This window comes from Erythrolamprus reginae, chromosome Z, assembly GCF_031021105.1.
Source record: "Erythrolamprus reginae isolate rEryReg1 chromosome Z, rEryReg1.hap1, whole genome shotgun sequence".
NCBI classification, from domain to species: domain Eukaryota; kingdom Metazoa; phylum Chordata; class Lepidosauria; order Squamata; family Dipsadidae; genus Erythrolamprus; species Erythrolamprus reginae.
Window position 1 is genome coordinate 102,529,312 of NC_091963.1, and position 18,639 is coordinate 102,547,950.

Below are 18,639 nucleotides of genomic sequence, written 5' to 3' on the forward strand. Positions count from 1 at the left end.
ATTATATATTTATACACATACACTCTATCAATCTATCTAATCAATCAATCTATCTAATCAATCAATCAATCAATCAATCAATCAATCAATCAATCAATCAATCATAAATAGCTAAAACAACCAGCAAAGAACGTTAAGCGATGCCGTCGCGTGATTATCGCATCACAGGCCTATTCTGTAGCCGCGGCTGTTCGTTGCTATAGCAACCAGTTTTGCAGCCGAACAATCCTGGGCGCCTCGCAACTACGTACGAGCGGTCGTTAGTGACGTCTCCCTTTTGGGAAGCTGGAGGAAGAGACTCTAAGGAAGGAAGGTGAGTGACAGGTTCCTGCGCCTTCAACGCCTCAGCCTTTCTGGCACCTCTTTACAAAACTAAAAGGAAATCTTGTTTCCCGCTAATGGAAAGGCCGAGTGGCTTGGTCCTATTTCAGAGCCCCCCTCCCCCCCGATCTCTCCCAGGGAGCCTCTTTATGGGGCCGCCCTTCTCCTCCTCCAGATAAAAATGGAGCTTTTCCTCCCTTTTGTTGTGTTTTCTGCCGCGCTACTTTGAAATCCTGACAGCGGTTCTCCCTTCTCGTGTGTTGCAAAGAGGCCGTTTCTTACTCTGCCGTTCCGCCCCTCAGCCCGGATTTCATTAACATAGAAACATAGAAGATCGACAGCAGAAGAAGACCTCTTGGTCCATCTAGTCTGCCCTCCCGCGTCTTAGGAAGGGCTGAGAGGGCGGGCGAGGGGAGAGGGCTGGTTGATACATGGGGAAATCTTGTTTTTAAAAGGCAGCCTTGCTGGACGAGGGACTTTTGCCTCTAGAATTTGGCAATCAAACGAACGGAAAGGCAGACTTTTAGTGGGAGAAATAATGGATACATTTAGAAAAATACTTAAAGAGGCAAGGTAAGATGAGACACATCAAACAATAATAACTGTTTTATTCTTTCTAGTTTTCTGTTTAGTTTGTATTTTTCTTATTATACACAATAATATTAAAAGCAATCACCCAATGAGGAAAAGTGTATAGGAACAAAAAATCTACCGGTACTTAGCCTAAGAAATCTCCCAACTCCCAAAATATAGCCAATAGCTGCACAAATGTGATTCTGGGTGGCATAAAATAAAAAGAACAATAAAACATAAAGAAACTTTTAAACAATAAAATAGCTATCATGGAGAGTGTTAAAATTGTTAGATATTAAGTCACACTGCAAGTTCTCTAATTTCCCATGGATTCCCAGGCCTGCTAGAAAAGCATAAATTTAGAAGTTGAATAGTCAGTGCTAACCTTAAAAATGTGTGTGTGGGGGAATGATGTTGAAGATAGAGGTTTGAAAAACATGAATATTGATTATTATCAGTCCAGATATTTAATTAAATTTCCTTTCAGATGTGGACAAAATGCATGCCTCAGTTTTTTATTCACTCTGGCCCCAAGGCATAGCAACCAATGGCTTTTTCTTTATCTACTATAGTTACTGTAGTTTGGAGAGGAGAAATATGCTATTTTCCAGATGTTGAATAATTTTCCTTTATTCCTAACTATTTGCATGTTGTGTTGGACTTGAGAATTAGATTTTAACAATATGGAAAAGTCTAAGGTCCTCAGTCTACTCATATGCTGTTTTTCTGACCTATATTAGAAGATACCCTAAATTGGATTTAGGATTTCCTATAAGTAGTGCTATCTTCTGTAACTGTATGGCAAAACCACACTCATTGCAATGTTATAATGCAAGCCAGGCACTCAGCACCTGGATTGCAATAACTTGACTATGAGGATCGTGCAACAATCACAACTATGAATCAGTATTAAGTTCCCGCATTTAGCACCATTGTAATTTTGAGCAGTCACTGAAAACATGGTTATAACTTGAAGAACATCTGTCTCAATTCAGAAGCAACAATATATTTTCTATCATATACACCTCATTTAACAACTATCGTCCTGTCTCCAATCTTCCCTTTGTGGGGAAGATTGTTGAGAAGGTGGTGCTGCTCCACCTCCAATGGTTCTTGGATGAAGCCGATTATCTAGGCCCTCAACAGTCAGAATTCAGGCCTGGCTACAGCAGGAAAACTGCTTTGGTCGCGCTGAGGGATGATCTCTGGGGGGCCGGGATAGGGCTTCATTCCACTTATTACATGAATTAAGCCTACATCTTCCTTGATAAGTAAAGAAGCTTTTAGAAGACGTAGGAAAACAGTTTAGGCAATTTCAGTGATTTTTCAGGGCATCTAGAGTCCCAGGCCTGTGAAACTGACGGCCTGTGAAACTGACGGCCTGTAGACCAGATACATCACTGCAGGCCACACCCATCCTGGGTCCACAAAGACAAAAAGCATTGTACTATGCCATGATCTGGCCCATGACACGATCGAGTTTGACACCCGACCACTTTGGTTAGAAAATTTGTTTCTGAGTGACTGAATTATTCATAATAATAATTGTGCTAAATAATACTAATAATATGCTGAAGTCAGTTTGGTTTATTGTTACCAGGCTGGACACCAGGAGACTGTGAATTCTTGCCTGCCTTAGTCACGAAAGCCAACTGAGTGACTTCAAACCAGTCACTCTTATTCCAATTCAACTAACAAGTTTGCTGTTATAGGGAAAATAGGAGGAGGAAAAAGTATTAGGTATGTTCACCACCCTGAGTTATTTATAAAAATAATAAAAGGCTAAAAATAATCTAAAAATAAAAAATTATTCAGAGTTCTATTATGCATGTTTTCCCCAATTTTGAGAGATCCTAAATTTTCAAACAAAAGGAAAAATGATTTAAATTCATGTGTTAGTTATTTATGTCTATGGCCCCCAACCTTTTGGGCACCAGGGACTGGTTCCATGGAGTGAGGTTTTTCTATGGATTGGGGGGGGGGGGGGAGAGGATGTGGTTTTGCATGCTGCATGCATCCCATGAATGGAGCTTCACTTGTTTGGGCAGTCCGGTTACTGGTGTGCTATGGACTGGTGCTGGTCCATAGACTGGGGATTGGGGACCCATGATTTATGTCATTATATTTTTATTCTATTGCTGATCATCAGACTATTATGTCAAGCATTAATGTCAGAGAGAGACTACCCTATTCAGGGGAAGAACTAAGTGAGAAATTAATTTCAAATCCTCTTATAAACACAGGAAGCAAGGACTGATTACCCCTTCCCTTCCCTTGAAGATTATCTAATGTAGCCTAGGTACAAACTGCCAGTCTGGGAAGATTTCTGTAAAATAGGCATGAGCAATAAAGTAGCTACTAATAAGTGAACTTTCCAAGTGTGGATCTGGTTGTTCCCATTTAACAGTTAATCGAGATAATATTGCGTTTTGTTGCACAACAACCAGCAACACTAGGCATCTTCTAACCAAGTAAATTATGGTAGAGTTTCTTCCCTTAGCTTTTTCATGTTTTTTTAATGCAATGTGGCTTTTGCATAGGAAAATTAATGGATTTAATGAATTTTGAATATGCAGCTTTTTAAAATTCTCATTTCAAAGTTTACATTGTAGCGCAGAGAGACTGTACAAAGATATCTACAACTCTGGATAACTTCCATAACTATTACATTATTAACTAAACTAGCAGTTAATTTTGACAATAATTTGCCATTTGTAGATGTAGCTCTCACATAATTTCCAAGTTCTTAGTTTTGCAGCAAAAAGATGGATTTTTAAAATAAAGACGGACATTATTTAGCCTTTCAGATTTAGTTATTTATTCTTTTCTTCTATTTATTTGTTAAAAATTTCTCACATTTATTACATATAAGTAATTCAGGTCTGTGAACTTACATAATATTATTGCATGCTATTGTAAAAATTTTAAAGATTTTTGTAACTTGTTTCATAGTTGCATGAATAGGGCATGTAGGATCAATCAGCAACTTGATTAGCCTTAGTGAATCAGTTAATTGATAACTATTTCTACTGTTTTCATCTTTACAGAAGAAACATGAATTCAGCATAGTAGATATATTTTTATAAGTAAATATAGCTAAATTCTCATGAATCCTCTTTTCTTTGTGATTTAACTGTAAAGATACAGCGGCAAAATCTGAATGCAGTACTGTCTGAAATTATTCCTAGCCTTTGATCCAAAACTGAATTCTATCTTTTTTTCTGTCTTTTAGTTGACACCAAAAGATGGAACCTCCTGAGATTACTATAATTGAAGGTGTGGGAGATGAAGTGACTGTGGTGGCTGGTATAGTAGTCCTTATTATGGCCTTGGTCCTGGCCTGGCTCTCCACGTATGTTGCAGATGCTAGCAACCATCTTCTGGGAACTGTCGTGGCCACTGGAGATTCATCAGTGATCCATCTGAACCCCATTGAAAATTATGTGGGAAATTCTGTTTCTGAACAGTCTGAGCCACAGAATGCTACGGAAAATACTGAAGAAAAGGCAGATGAAGGTTCTGCTTCTGGCACCGGTCCTACGGTGGAGCAACTTGATAATGGCAGTGGCTCTGAGGCTGCTTTAGACTATCAATTGGACATTCGGGGTCTACCACAAAGGACCTTTTCAATAGATGGTGTTTCTCAAGAAAGCCAGGGAGTTCCACAAACAGTAGCCAATATGGAGGAGAGTGAGCCAAACCCAGGCTTCATCAAAGTGCGTCTCAAATTCCTCAATGATACAGAAGAAGTGGCTATTGTAAAGCCAGAAGACACTATAGGCATACTGAAGAGGTATGGTGTGCTGTTCTTATTTGTTTGGGAAAAAAAGTAATTATATAGGTTAAAACAATAATTCCAGAATAGATTAGAACAATGTGATATAATTTATATAGACTTGTCATTATACAATAGATCATCTCTTTCAAAAAGATATGATTTTGGAACCTTTGGTATAGTTTAAGACTTTTCTCACTTTATCCTACATATTTTAAAAAACCTTTAAAAGTATTCCAACTGTTGCAGTGTCAGAGGGAATCAAACCCACCTGGTAAACAGATAGAGATCAGTTCAGCAATCACCATATACTTTTTCTTACATTTTGGAATCATAGGGGATACCTAAACTCCCTGAACTTGTTGAAGGTAACTGATTATTTGGACATACAGTAGTAATAATTTTTGACTTATTACCACAATTGAGCTAAGTGAGAAATTTGATAGTAAATTTTGCCTCATTTTACAATGCTGCATTTGTTAAGTGAATCATTGCAATGGTTAACTTAGTAAACTGGTTGCTAAATGAATATGGCTTCCCTACTGATTGTGCTTGTCAGAAGGTTGCAAAAGAGGATCACATGACCTGGGACACTGCAACTGTCATAAGTAGTGTGGGGCAAACCCATTGAACACTCACTTCTGGAAAAGTCCTGGATCAGGTTCGGTATACTGAAACTCGCCAAGTTCGGCACGGACCCGAACTATGCAAATTCGGTTCGCCCAACACTAGTCATATGTAGTGTTGGGAGAACCCGTTGAAATTTGGGTTTGGCGGGTTAAGTCGAACTTGACGTCGGAGATCAGGTTTGGGCCTCCGAACTCGGGTCAAACTCGAACCCGAACCCCAACACCTCTGGCCCAGCGGGAGGTGAAACGCTGGGGGGGAGGTCAGGCTCCGGGCCTGGAGTCTCCCCTCCTGCCCCCCCCCAAGCCGAGTCGACGGCTTGAGACTCAGAGCCCTCCCCGCCTCCCCCTCCCGCCCACCGCCTGTTTGAAGCTGCCGATCGGGATCCTGAATAGCTGGCCTGTAGAACCTGCCTCCCCACCCCTCTGGCCCGGCGTGAGGTGAAGCGCTGGGTGGGGAGGTCAATCTCCGATCCCCAGGAGCTCAGCGGGGAGAAAGTCCTGATGCCGTGCCTCCCTGTCTTTGCAGCCGGCAGGAGAGCTGCGGTGGAACAAGCAAGAGGCTCCTAAGTGGGCTCCAGGGTCAGGTGCGGCTCTTGCCCCCCCCCCCCAGCGGGGAGGCCCAAGCAAATGGGAAATGAGATTCCCCGCCTCCCTTTGCTTGCACACACACACACACGGTCCGTGGGAAATCCACGCTTCCCATCCCTCTGTGCTCCAAAGTTCCAGATTCCCTCCACCCTTTTAAAGCCCTTCAGGGGCAGAGCCCTCCCCATCTCTCCCTCCCACCCATTGCCCGCTTAAAGCTGCCGGCTGGGATCCTGAATAGTTGGCATGTGCAGAGCGCCTCACACACACCTACACCCCACTGCTGCAATAGTATCACGGTGTCCGATCGAACCTGAACACGGACTTCTGGAAAAGTCCGGGATCCTAACTATGTAAGTTCGGTTCACCCAACACTAGTCATAAGTTATCAGGCATCCCAATTTTAATCACATGACATGAGATACTGCAGTCCCTTTTTTCAATGCCATTATAACTTTGAATGGTCACTAAATGAACTGTTATAAGTTGAAGACTACCAATATTTATTCAACCATGGTCACAATGGGAAAAGAGCTTAGAAATTGCATTGTTGTCAGTAGATGAGTTATTTAGAAAATGAATGTTGAGCATGATACAAACATCGTTGTATGAGTGAGTTAAAATGTGTAAAAAAAAGTATATTGGTTTAAAGTGTTATAAAAACACTTCATCAATACATTATATCGTAACTACATTGTCATGAAATAACGTTGATTCCCTTATAAAAGCTCATCAGTTTATTCGAATATGAGTTATCATATTTTTACTGAAATTTTTATTTATGTTCTTTTAAAGCAAATATTTTCCAGGCCAGGAAAGTCAGATGAAATTTATCTACCAGGGTCAGCTGCTCCAAGACCAGGCACGGACTCTGCAGTCTCTCAATATACTGGACAATTGTGTAATCCACTGTCATCTCTCCCAGACTTCTGCCATTCCTGACACTGTGGGAGCACCATCAGAAACTGGGGGTATTACTTTGAGCATGAGTGACTTGATGATTCCCATTTTTATGCTGATGCTGGCAATGATCTGGTATTTCCGCATCAACTACCGCCAGTTATTCACAGCGCCTGCCACCATTTCCTTGGTTGGAGTGACTGTATTTTTTAGTTTTCTTGTTTTTGGGATGTATGGACGGTGAACAGTTATGAGGCAAAGAAAAAATCAGCTACCTTTTCAACAAAAATGCTTTATCTGATATGCTCACTTGTTAATAACCTACAGCACCAAAAATGCTCTTACCCAGAATTCTACACAAATTGCAAAAAGGCTCTACATTTAAAAAACAAAACAAAATCTTCTTGCGATAATTTCAACAATTTATGTGGCTATGTCTGGGTATTTTTGAAATCATTAGTAAAAGATGATAAAATATGACACAGGAAGAAGAACAAGGCATCATCAGTTCCTCTGCTTTCAATTATTTGTTTTTCACTCAAAACATAATTCTCTTTTCTGGATGATCACACCAGAGTTTTCTTCATACATCTAATTCTACAGTGGTTAGAAAGTTGACAATTGGCCTGAAATCAAATTTTAGCTTAAGTGTTTGCCTAATTAATTTGTTGCTTCTTGGACAAGCATGGAAGGAATGATTTTGATACACATTTCTTTTATTAATTCCATTGTGTCCAATTATAGCAGTAGCAATAGCATTTAGACTTATATACTGCTTCATAATGCTTTTACAGCCCCCTCTAAGTGATTTGCTGAATCAGCATATTGCCCCTTAAAATCTGGGTCCTCATTTTACTCACCTTCAGAAGGATGGAAAACTGAGTAAACCTTGAGCCAGTGGTGAGATTTGAACTGAACTACAGCTAGCAGTTAGGTGAAATAGCCTGCAGTGCTGCACTCTAACTACTGCCCCACCCCGGCTCTTAATTATCTAGTGGTAGAGCAATGACCCAGTGCACTCCATGAATGCAAATGAGTGGTACAAATGGAATATGTACTGCAGTTCACATAGATCAATATCTCAAAATCAGGTATTTTTGAACTGTATTCTGAAGATATTAGGCTGTACATTAGATGGAGATTACACATTTAGTTAGTCCCTGACAGAAATATGCATGCACATTGATGTGTAAAGCAGTGAGTTGAAATTGCAAGTTGGATGCCTATTTGGTGCATCTTGCGCTTGTTTGAGAAAAGGTAACTGCTGCACCTAGAGCTTCCTATCAACTGTTTAGGCTGTTTGTTTACCTTTTCTAGGTGAGATATATGTTGACATGTACCTGCCCAAACAGAAGAAAAGTCTGTCTGCTGTCATCAATATTTTTGAATGTTATACATATGTAGGGTAATTAGTTATAGTTTTAAACTCCATTGATTCTATTCTCTTTGAAGCATGATTACTTCAAATAAATTTTCTTGTACATAGGAGTTAATCAAAGTGTTAAAAGTTATGTTACTGCCATGGAATTTACTGCTACAATTCCGGAGTCTGAGCTAGAACAGACAATTATTATGAGAGCTGTACTTTCCATTGGATAAAATAAGAAAATATTATTTTATAGATAGGATTAAATATTAAATTAGCCCCAAAGTCGTAAGCTATCTTATTGGTCAAGAGGAATATTATGTTTTTAGACATCATTGCTACAGAGAAGCTGAAGTTAAATTGCAGACTTAAACATCTAATTTAATTATTGGTGCCAAGCAAAAATGTCTAAATGCTGCTCAAAAAGCTTCCCTGTAATCCTTTCAGCTGCTGTAACTTCTAAAATCAAGGCATTAAGAACAGATTAAGAGAAATGTTTTTTGACCTGAGGCTTGCTAGATGCTTTGGAATGTATAAGAGTGAGTGTGTACAAAGTTCTTGTTTTTTCTTAACCTTTCTGGCTACTTCACAACTGCATTTGTGGGCATGCACACAGAATTAATGGTGAAGTAACTATGCATGTACACATGAACACAATTGGCTGCTACAAAGAAGTTGTCTAAATCAAGAAAAATGACATTGACTGTTGGAAAAGAAGTGCTCTATGTGTATTCCTGTACACTAAAAAGTACTCTCGGGGGATTTGTATAGGTCTTAATTTTAAGTACATCTTTGCTTGACATATTGTCTGAAATGTATACTTCTTGTAAAAAAGAAAAAATTATAAATATTACTGGAAATTGTCTTTTCTGTGCATTCATTCTAAATTGAAGAGAGGGAAAATAAAAGCAAACCTGTAAATAACAAAATAATTTGAATGGGTAGATGGGGCCATTTTGCTAATGCTTATTCATAGGCAACCAGGTAAAATATTTTTAAATGACTTGTTTGAATATACTTGCAAATCTGTTGTAAAAAATAAAGACTTCCAAAGTATAAAGTCTGATTCTTATACAAGAGAATTTTTCTCATCAGGAAATCTTTCAACAATAATCAAAATCTGTAATAATAGAAAAATTGGATGTTTTTGTAGGATATTTGTATTTGTATAAATAAGGTACTCTTTTGAAATCAAAATTCTATATTAGGTAAAGTTAAACCTCAGGACTCAGCAACACAAAAAACTATTATTTATATAGTACTAAATAATATGTGTATGTACAGAGAGAGAGAGAGAGAGCTCTTCTAAAATTATACACATTCAACTTCACTTACTGCAATAGGAAAAGCACACCCAGAGTCCTCTTTCTGCCACACATTTAACCATAACTAGAGCATTACACATGCCTTCAGATGTACTTCCCTAGCTTGCACATCACTGTTAGAGGCAGGAAATGCCATGGATTGAGTAAAATGTGGGGAATCTCTCTTAACAACGCTCTTGTTTAGTAACCAAATTTTTGGGCTCAATTGTGGTCATACTCATAAGTCTTTATCTTTCTTTTTTTCTTTCTGTCTCTCTCTCTTTCCTTCCTTCTTTCCTCCCTTTATTTTGCTGCTTGTCTTCCTTTTTCTTTCCTCCCTTACCTTTTTTGTCTGCCTTCCTTCCTACCTTTCTTTTTCTATCTTTCTTCCTTCCTAACATCTTTTTCTTCCTTCCTTCCTAACACCTTTCTTTTTCTCTTTCTTTCCTTTGACTTCCTTCCTAGCATCTTTCTTCCTTCCCTCCTTCCTTTCTGTCTGTCTTCCTAACATCTTTCTTTTTTTAATTGAACAAATATTTTATTTAAAAAGCAGATCGCTTTGGATTACACCTGACCTGTACTGTGAGTACAATGATTCTGCTCCTCCATTCAATCTAATATTTGTATCTCCTTTTTGGGGATATCTTCTAATACTAATGCTTTTATTTCTTAATCTTTGCTTCCTTCTCTTTGGCTGTCAGCACTTTGAACCTGCCAAAGTACACCCAGCTTGTTTGCAGAGGGAAAAGAGGGTGCTTCTGGGGATGGGGGGAAAAGAAAGGCTTTTCGCTTCTCTTGGGGAGCAGGATAGTTGAGGTTTCCTCCCAACCCCCAACGTTTCTTTCCTCTGCCCATTTGCGAGCTCTCTCAACCGCACAAACCAAGGCAAGCGTCAAGCTCGCTCAGACGTAGATCAGCCCAGTTCCAATATTCTCTCTTCTACCCCCCACTCCCTCTTGTCTCCCTCAATGAGAGGCTTCCAGAACTTACCCAAGTGGGCTCGAGTTTTTTAGCCTGCATTGCATTTTCTCCCTAGGCAAGGTATATCAGGGGAAGTCAGAGGCCTCCTGTTCTTTTTCTCCCTCCGCTGCTAGGCCACACTCTGAGAGGAGCCTGAAAGCAAAAAGAAAGCCTTCCTGGGCCAAGTGGGGAGCTTGGGGTTTGCCTTTCAGCCTGGCTGCACTGTATCATGTTGGAAGAGAGGAACTCCCTCAGCGTCCAAAACGGGGAAGGGTGGGCAGGTGGGCAGGCTGGGAGCCCTAGCAAGGATCTATCTGGAACCAGCCCTGGTGCAGCTGTGAAAATTGCGTGGGGGGAAGGGGATCAATGCTCAGTGCGGCCCCACTTTGGGGGAAGCAGCCCCGAGCAGCCCTAGCTTTTTGTTTGGAACTCGGAGGAGCCTCTTTCCAGGGCCACGTGGGGGCTGCAGAGAAAGAGTGGCCGGAGGATTGAGAGGAGTGGGGTGTGGTCCCCAAAGTAGAGAGCGAGAAGCGGGGGGGGGGGGCTCTGAGCCCATGGGGGTTCCTCCCCGCTGACAGTTTGGGAGGGGCAGATCAACTGTTGGGCAGGGAGAAACTGCCTGCACGGGGTTGGAAAACAGTGCACTGAGTTTGGTTTTTGCGTGCGCCCCAGCGCGCTGCACATGTTAGAGGGAACAGTGGACTCTTATTTGAAATAGCTGATTGCACAGTGCATTTCAAGTAAACCATGTGTATCATAACTTATTACAAAACATTTTAAAAATTCCCTTTCTCTCAAAACATGTAGACACAAATAACCAGTACCAAGCAGAGTTACAGTTTATTTACACAAGCATTTCACAATCCATGAATGGGAAGAAAATAATACAGGATTGACAGATTTTTTTTTGTAATATCTAGCTACCTGTACAGGCTGAGATTATAGAGATAACACATTTTTTTAAAAATCAGAGAACACAGTACAGTACTTTTTCAGTGATTTCTGCACATATTCAAAAATATCACATAGGTGCAGTTTATACATCATCAACAAATTTAAAGACTCTCATTAATCCATTCATGATAGCATACAGGTTTTTTTCTTCAAGTGAAACAGGCCTACCTTAAAAAATAATGGGTGCAAGTACAGAGCCATATATAAAACTCTGTCCTCCCTCTTGCTAATATTTAAAAATCCCCAAAGTTTATACTTCCAAAGTTGCCTGAAACATGATCCCAAAAGCTTGAGTTGCAGTCATGGGAAACAAACAAGGATCTACTCTTACTCTTTGTTCACATTGGCTATCTTTACATTGCTGCAATAGTGTAAATTTAGCCAGCATTTTGATGATACATAATTTAAGTATGTAGCTACTTATCAGGCAGTGAACAGCAGCAAACGTCCCCGCTTTTCCCACCTCCCTTGGAAAGATTCAATTCATATGAAAATAGTTACATTACAAGTAGGTGTGAGGCAATTGTCTGATCCACACTTACACAGCTCTTATAGAATACTGAATCATGTATTTAAAAGCATTCACTATGAAATCTAGGCAAGTGGCCCCCTAACGTTTAGGCACCAGGGACCAGTTCCATGGAGAAAGATTTTTCATGGATCAGCGGGAGTGTGATTTTGCATACTGCCTGCCTGGATGGGACTTCACTTGTTTGCATGGCTTGGTTGCCGGCATGTCACGAACTGATGCTGGTCCATGGGCTGAGGGTTAGGGACCCCGAGTCCAGGCAATACAAGAGAAATGCTTTGTAGAGTGTGATCAGATGGAGGGAAAAGATCAAGATTTTTGCAAATAGGTTTTCCTTGTTTAACACATAATGCAACAAAGCTAGGTTCTCTCATTTTCCAACAAGATCTTTCAGGAAGGCCCATCTTGATCCCAGAATAGTCCACATGCAAAATGCCTTTTGTCCAAGTATATAATGGCAAATAAAGAAGATCAACCTCAGTAAGGTTGATTTCCTACGTCTGCTATTTCCACACTTGAAGAAATTTGGGACATTCATATATCCTCCAGTCAAGAACAGAAGCAGCAACTGATCTAGCATCTATGCCTTAAACAAGCACTATGGTAAACAGGATTTGCCCTCACATGTAACAGCACCGGAAAAGCATGTGGAACTCTGGGAAGGAAGGAAAAACTTGGCAGTGCCTTAGGGATTCTTCCTGTAAACAGTACTGCATGTGCTGAAAGTTTTTCACTTCAGGACAGTTAGTGGGGATTTTTCAGAGAGAGTTCCCTGATATAATTGAGCTATGGGTTTTAACAGTGGAAAACATGGAGTTTCTCACTGCCATCTTTTGAGCAGGAACTTTTTTTAGTTGCTAGGAACAAAGGGCAGTGAAACAAAAAGAAAGTTGTCAGCCACCTCAATCCAGGCAACAGCCGCAAACAGCTGTTATTAGCAATTTGGATCCTCTACTATTGTAGAAATTAACTACAAACATTCTCACATTAGGAAAGAAACAACTAAGCTTCAGCAAATTAGACATATGGGTAGATACAACAAATAATCTTTTTCATGTGCATACTTTTGGAATAAAAGAGTGCATACATTTTGAAATGGTTACATGGCTTTTGTGTAGTTGTTGAACACACTGTAACGATTCAAGAGGAGGAAGCAAAAAGCAGAGGCAATATTCTCTAGTAGTAGTACAATTTCTAGCATCTCTCTATACAATCATCAGACCATCATGATTTATGGCACTAGATTTAAAACAGTAGTTGTCTGTAAAAAGACTAAAACAGAGCAGGAATGAAGTGGAGGGAAAATATATTTTGGGGGAGGGTGAAAAACAGTAAAACTATTAATAAAAAAACACATATGCTCCCTTCCATCCCATTATCACTTTCTTGATTTTGCTCCTAATACTCCAGCACTTTTAGTATTTTAAACATGCTAAAAAAGAAAAAAGAAATTCATCATAGCTAGCAGGTCACAGCACAATCTCCCTGCCTGGACTCAATGAGATGTTAATTAGAGCTATTTCAAAATCCAGTAACTCAGATTTACAGCCAATTGTCAGATATTTTAAAATGTGTATTAAGTGTATAAAGTAATGCATGTCTTGGAGTATTGGCTCATTAAGATTGGATAAACAGATATTTATATTTAAGCACAAGTAAGGAAGTAAACTTTTTCACCAGCTTCCTAATATCCACATATCAGGAAGAATGCAGTCCCAGATTGTTAAATGTTGTTTTGTACAAGATTTTAGGGATGTTACTGGTGAAGAATCAGATAGTGTCAGGAAAGGAAACAATAGCAACATCTGTTCAAACCTCTCTGCCCATCTCAGCATCTTAGGTTAGCTGAACAAGGCAAAAACTCAGAGAGGAAGAGGATGATCTCTTGTGCCACTTCTCTTGAAAACAAAGAGGCCACTGGAGTAGACACTTAAGACAAAAGTATAGGCACTGATTCCTCTCCTTTCTGCCATATCCTTTGAGATCAACAAAAGAGACCAGGCAGGTTTATACAGATATGCCCCCCAGCTCTGCCAACTGAGTCTCTATCATTGCTAAGCAAATATGATGCCACCATATATATAGTCATGATTGAACAACCACTAACATCACAATAAATAGACAAATTGAAACGGGAAGAAGGAGAGAGACCAATTCCCCCCTGATTGATGGAGGTGCTATCCACCTTTAAGGCCCTCCTCAAATCATCATCACCATCCCTTTTTTCCAGAAGTGGTGGGAGCTCACTCTCCCAAAAGCAGTCCTAGTCTTTCATTATATATCTGGTGGGCATAGAGCTATGCCATGTGTGTAAGAGGCTTGAGAGGAGGGCAGTAGACACATGCAGCCATCTATCTTCACAGTTAATTCTTGCAAAGGGAGTCCACAAGGGACCACTTTAGAGGATACCAGCCAGACCTGTCTCCTGAGCTGGGTTAGAAAGAAACCAGAACAGATTCTGGAGGCCCTCCTTGTTTTTCTCAGTCCAGCATTGTTCAGTTTATGTCATCATAGAGGCTGGGAGTAGGAGGGGCAAGTGGTTTAGACTTCAGTTTCTTTTTACTGGAGCTCATTCCTGGAGCACCTCCTACCAGGCTCATGTGTGGTTTCTTCTTTTTAGTTTTTCGAGATTCAGAGTTGTTTGTACCTATTGTGGGGACAAAAATAATGCATGTTTAAATATTGTGCCTGCCTGTTTTCAGTCCTGTTTTTCAAATAACTTCCTTGTCCTTCAATGAGTACAGTGATACCTCTACTTACGAATGCCTCAATGTACGAACTTTTCGAGATACGAACCGGGTGTTCACAGTTTTTTTGCCTCTTCTCACGAACCATTTTCAACTTACGAACCCTCGCTTCTCTCTCGGCGGCTGCTGCTGCTGCTGCTGCGAGCAGTGGCCAAAACAAGCGCTATTAAGTTTGTAGGCTCTGATGATCGCAAGGGAACTAGAGGCAGGCTTTGCCGTGCAGGGCCTCCACCCTCCACATCCCTTCGGCTACCATCATGGCAAAGCGCAAAAGCGTCAGAGAAGAGAGAATGTGCGGCGAAGATAGGAGGGGGTGAGGGCATTTTGGAAGCGAGATTGGGCAGAGAACGTAGCAGCAAGCAAGGTGTATTTTAAAGAGAGATCGGGCACAGAACATAGCAGAAGACGGGGCACTTTGAAGAGAGTTCGGGCACAGGACGTAGCAGAAGGCAGGGGGCATTTTGAAGAGAGTTCGGGCACAGGGCGTAGCAGCAAGCAAGGGGGATTTTGAAGAGAGATCAGGCACAGAACGTAGCAGAAAGCAGGGGGCACTTTGAAGAGAGTTTGGGCACAGAACGTAGCAGAAGGCAGGGGGCATTTTGAAGAGAGTTCATGCCCCTTGCTTGCTGCTATGTTCTGTGCCCAAACGCTCTTCAAAATGCCCCTTGCCTGCTGCTACATTGTGTGCCTGAACTCTCTTCAAAATGCTTGCTGCCTTCTGCTACCTTCCTGAGCTTTTAAAGAGACATAAATTTGGATATTTTCTATTGTTAAGGGCAGTTACGATAAAATGAGGGATTCTTTTTAAATGAAAGTAGGAATGTGTTTTCTAAGAACACTAGAAAGGGACTGAAACATGATGGCATAGTTAGGAAAAATAGCAAATAGCCAAGAGAAATTTAGATAGCTATAGCACTTTAAATATAAATGAAAGCGAAGAACATTATCTAAAATCTGGATGATAGCACTTGGAAAGGAGGTAGCACAGGATGAATGATATATACCAGAAATAATTGGATAAATAATTAGGAAAAAATGATTAATTTGACTAAAAATTTGGCATTTGATATTGTATTGTATTACCTGTATATTTTAATTTTGAGGTATGTAAATTGGAATCTCTGTAAGGTGTGAATAAAAAATTTATACCCACAAGATGTTGCAGACCACGAATGCTCACAGGATTCAGACAGCAGAGCAATTGAAGAGGATGACAGATTAACATTTTAACAAAATCTTCAATGGCCCCTGTCTGTCTCTCTTTTTCTTATTTAGGGGACTATTAGTTCTCTTGGGGGTTTCCTTTCTTATTGTGTCTCTATGTAGTCTGCAATTCAGGCTATGTAGTCTGAAACAACAGGGAAATTGTTTCACGGAGGTAATCAGCAATAAAGTCTTTGTATACCTGTTTTTGGTAGAGATTATGGGCAGAATCTTCTTTACAAATAATTGCCAAAACATTAACTGGTCATAGCTGAAGATGCTAAGAATTTCTTTTTTAATGTAGTCTGCCCATCAGTTTTTATGAAGAAACCATTAGATTCTTTGGCAACCTGTGAAAACCCCTCAATCATATTCCTAAAGGCAGGAGTTCTCTGCATTCAACAATCATGTTATGCCAGCACTGCAAATAGCATGATGGAATCAAACAACTCAAACCGCACAAAATGAGTTATTGCAACACATTTGGATGTTAAGAATTAAGAGGAAAGGTTGATTAGCATCTAGTGCCAACAGTGGTCATCATCCCATGTGCATAGGTATAAACAATATCAACCAGATATCCTAAGTAAAAATGCTTTGATGTTCTTGCTCCTTCTATGTTCATCAGTACTATGTACTATAACAAAACAAGGCAAAGAAGCAAATACTCCTATAGTCTCACGATTATCTTGAGATCTAGAATTTAAGATGCAAGCCACTGTCACCTCAGCCTGCTCTCTTACTTGCTTTTGACGAAGCTGAATCAGAGGGAGAGATATCGGAAGAACCATCCCACTGAAGCCGACTCATGAGAGCTTGACTCTCTGCCACATCAAAGCTATCATTTTCCACACTGCTTTCAGTTTCAGGAAGTGAGCTAAGTAAAGGGGAAAATATATGAAAAGGGGAAAAGATTAAGGTCAATTATCTTAACTGCAGCAACAATTAACATGTAGAAATCCAACCTGTACTGCTAGAGATGGAGGCAGTCACAACAAAGCTTTGGAAACAGGTTCTACAGCACCTCCAAATGTTACAATGTCATGTGAAAGATAGAAGACAATGATTAATTGTCAATGTTAATCAACTATGTTAATATTCTAATTTTATTTACACATAGATTTCATTATTTTGCCCTAAAGCAACCTGCCTTTTCTGACAATCCCACTATTATAATTATAAAGACAATATGCATTTATAAGACAGAAAGAGGCTGTGCTTGCCCATTTACATACTGTCAGAAAGAAAAAGCAAAAAAGACACTGTCCTCAAAGGTCCATCTACATTCAATGTTGTTGTCTCTCAAAGAAACAGTTAATTATACTTTATTCAACCCACATACTAAGGTCAAATTTTCAACTCAAATTTTCCTCTGGTAATTTACTTCAACTGTATACTCTAAGGCCAGCAATCAATCTCATATGATGGCCTGGATGCTCAAAAAATAATAATAATAGTAAAAATTAAATTGTTCAAGTCACATGATCTTGCAAGATTTTGACACATTTAATTATGAAAAAATATATACTTGGCTTCACCATGCTATCTTGGAGCCTTGCAGAAGATATACTCCAGGTTGCAATTCCTTGAGAGTAGTTACAACCTAAAGAATTAAAATCCTACAAAGGTAGATTCTGTCAGTGCAAGTTTGTGTTAAGTCGGTGAACAAGGAAACAAAATGTTTGGAAATGTGCTGTTAGGTCAGGAAAGTTTCTTCTTAAAACAACAGCCAGGCATTCTTGAAATTCCAAGAGGATGTTCTATTTCCTCCTTTCCTCACTACTTTTATATTTTTTATTTCTTTTAGAGTGGATTTCTAACCCAGAAAGATATGCCCGAAAATTTCTGGATGAGATATGCCTAACTCTGAAAAACCAAAAGTATCAATGTAAGGATTTCTGGGGTTCAGAAAGAAACCAAGGAAATGGTAGGTTGCAAAGCAGTAAATTAGTGAAAGTTATTCCGCTTCATTCACGCAGTTAGAAAATTTTAGCAACATTCATACAGTTAAACAGTATGAAATACATTATGGAGTGAAAGAATTTCTCTTCTGCATTCCTTTCATCCTAATTATACTTACGCAGAGGATCCTAGGAGGTAGATCCTGACTGACCTCCGCTGTTCATCAGTGTGCTGGGGGCATCGAAGAGACCTTCAGGCAAAGAACCAGATTACAGAAAAGTCACAGGTTGTGAAATACATGCTTCCTGCTCTTTCATTGTCCATAATGCTAACCCATCAATGTTCCAGAAGTAGGGGATTAACACTGTCAGAAAATCTAAGCCGGGAACAGCCAAAAGCTCAGACCTGCAAAATATACTGCTCAAAAAAATAAAGGGAACACTTAAACAACACAGTATAACTCCAAGTAAATTAAAAAAAAATAAAGGGAACACTTAAACAACACAATTTAACTCAAAGCAAATCAAACTTGTGTGAAATCAAACTGTCCACTTAGGAAGCAACACTGATTGACAATCAATTTCATATACTGTTGTGCACATTCAACTTTATACAGAACAAAGAATTCAATGAGAATATTTCATTCATTCAGATCTAGGATGTATTATTTGAGTGTTCCCTTTATTTTTTTGAGCAGTATATATTGTGAGCATCCCAGTTGGTCTTTGAAACAATGATTTATTGCTTTGATATACGTATCTACTAGCAAGGCAAAATGATCCTAGGAGGTAAGATCCTGTACAGATTCTCAAGCTGTTTTTAATTCTTTCTTTGAAAACAAGTCATTGTTTTTTGTAATTGGGATCTGAAGACTTTAAAATCAGGAAACAA

The 18,639-nt window shown here is 39.7% G+C and overlaps 2 protein-coding genes across 6 annotated transcripts in view; one reads left to right on the forward strand and one right to left on the reverse strand.

Moving 5' to 3' along the window:
• Nucleotides 1-250: 250 nt before the first annotated feature.
• Nucleotides 251-9,209, forward strand: TMUB2 (transmembrane and ubiquitin like domain containing 2). 2 transcript variants are annotated; one of them, XM_070726367.1, is made up of 3 exons: nucleotides 251-313; nucleotides 4,127-4,687; nucleotides 6,679-9,209. In XM_070726367.1, the coding sequence occupies exons 2-3, from the start codon at nucleotides 4,140-4,142 to the stop codon at nucleotides 7,025-7,027; spliced, it is 897 nt and encodes a 298-aa protein (XP_070582468.1). In that variant the 5' UTR covers nucleotides 251-313; nucleotides 4,127-4,139; the 3' UTR covers nucleotides 7,028-9,209. The 2 variants fall into 2 exon arrangements, with proteins under 2 accessions (XP_070582468.1, XP_070582469.1); XM_070726368.1 differs by lacking the exon at nucleotides 251-313 and adding an exon at nucleotides 2,495-2,634.
• Nucleotides 9,210-11,234: 2,025 nt separating this feature from the next.
• The window catches only part of ATXN7L3 (ataxin 7 like 3), a 30,406-nt gene continuing 23,001 nt past the window's right edge, over nucleotides 11,235-18,639 (reverse strand). For 2 of the 4 annotated variants that reach the window (XR_011556978.1, XR_011556979.1), the window contains exons 11-14: nucleotides 17,927-17,998; nucleotides 16,590-16,723; nucleotides 12,158-14,543; nucleotides 11,235-12,111 (exon numbers count right to left, since the gene is read on the reverse strand). Coding sequence is in view for 2 of the 4 variants with exons in the window: in XM_070729856.1 (XP_070585957.1) it covers nucleotides 14,392-14,543; nucleotides 16,590-16,723; nucleotides 17,927-17,998 (358 nt within the window). In the remaining 2 variants the exon portion in view is untranslated. Of the gene's footprint in view, nucleotides 14,544-16,589; nucleotides 16,724-17,926; nucleotides 17,999-18,639 lie in introns of all 4 variants that reach the window. The other 2 variants (XM_070729856.1, XM_070729857.1) reach the window with 1 other exon arrangement.

What these genes read in the sequence shown, in the direction of transcription:
- TMUB2 (XM_070726367.1), top strand. Translation starts at nt 4,140, where the DNA reads ATGGAACCTCCTGAGATTACTATAATTGAAGGTGTGGGAGATGAAGTG. An exon ending in ACTATAGGCATACTGAAGAG is followed by an intron (nt 4,688 to 6,678) that starts GTATGGTGTGCT and finishes GTTCTTTTAAAG; the next exon opens with CAAATATTTTCCAGGCCAGG.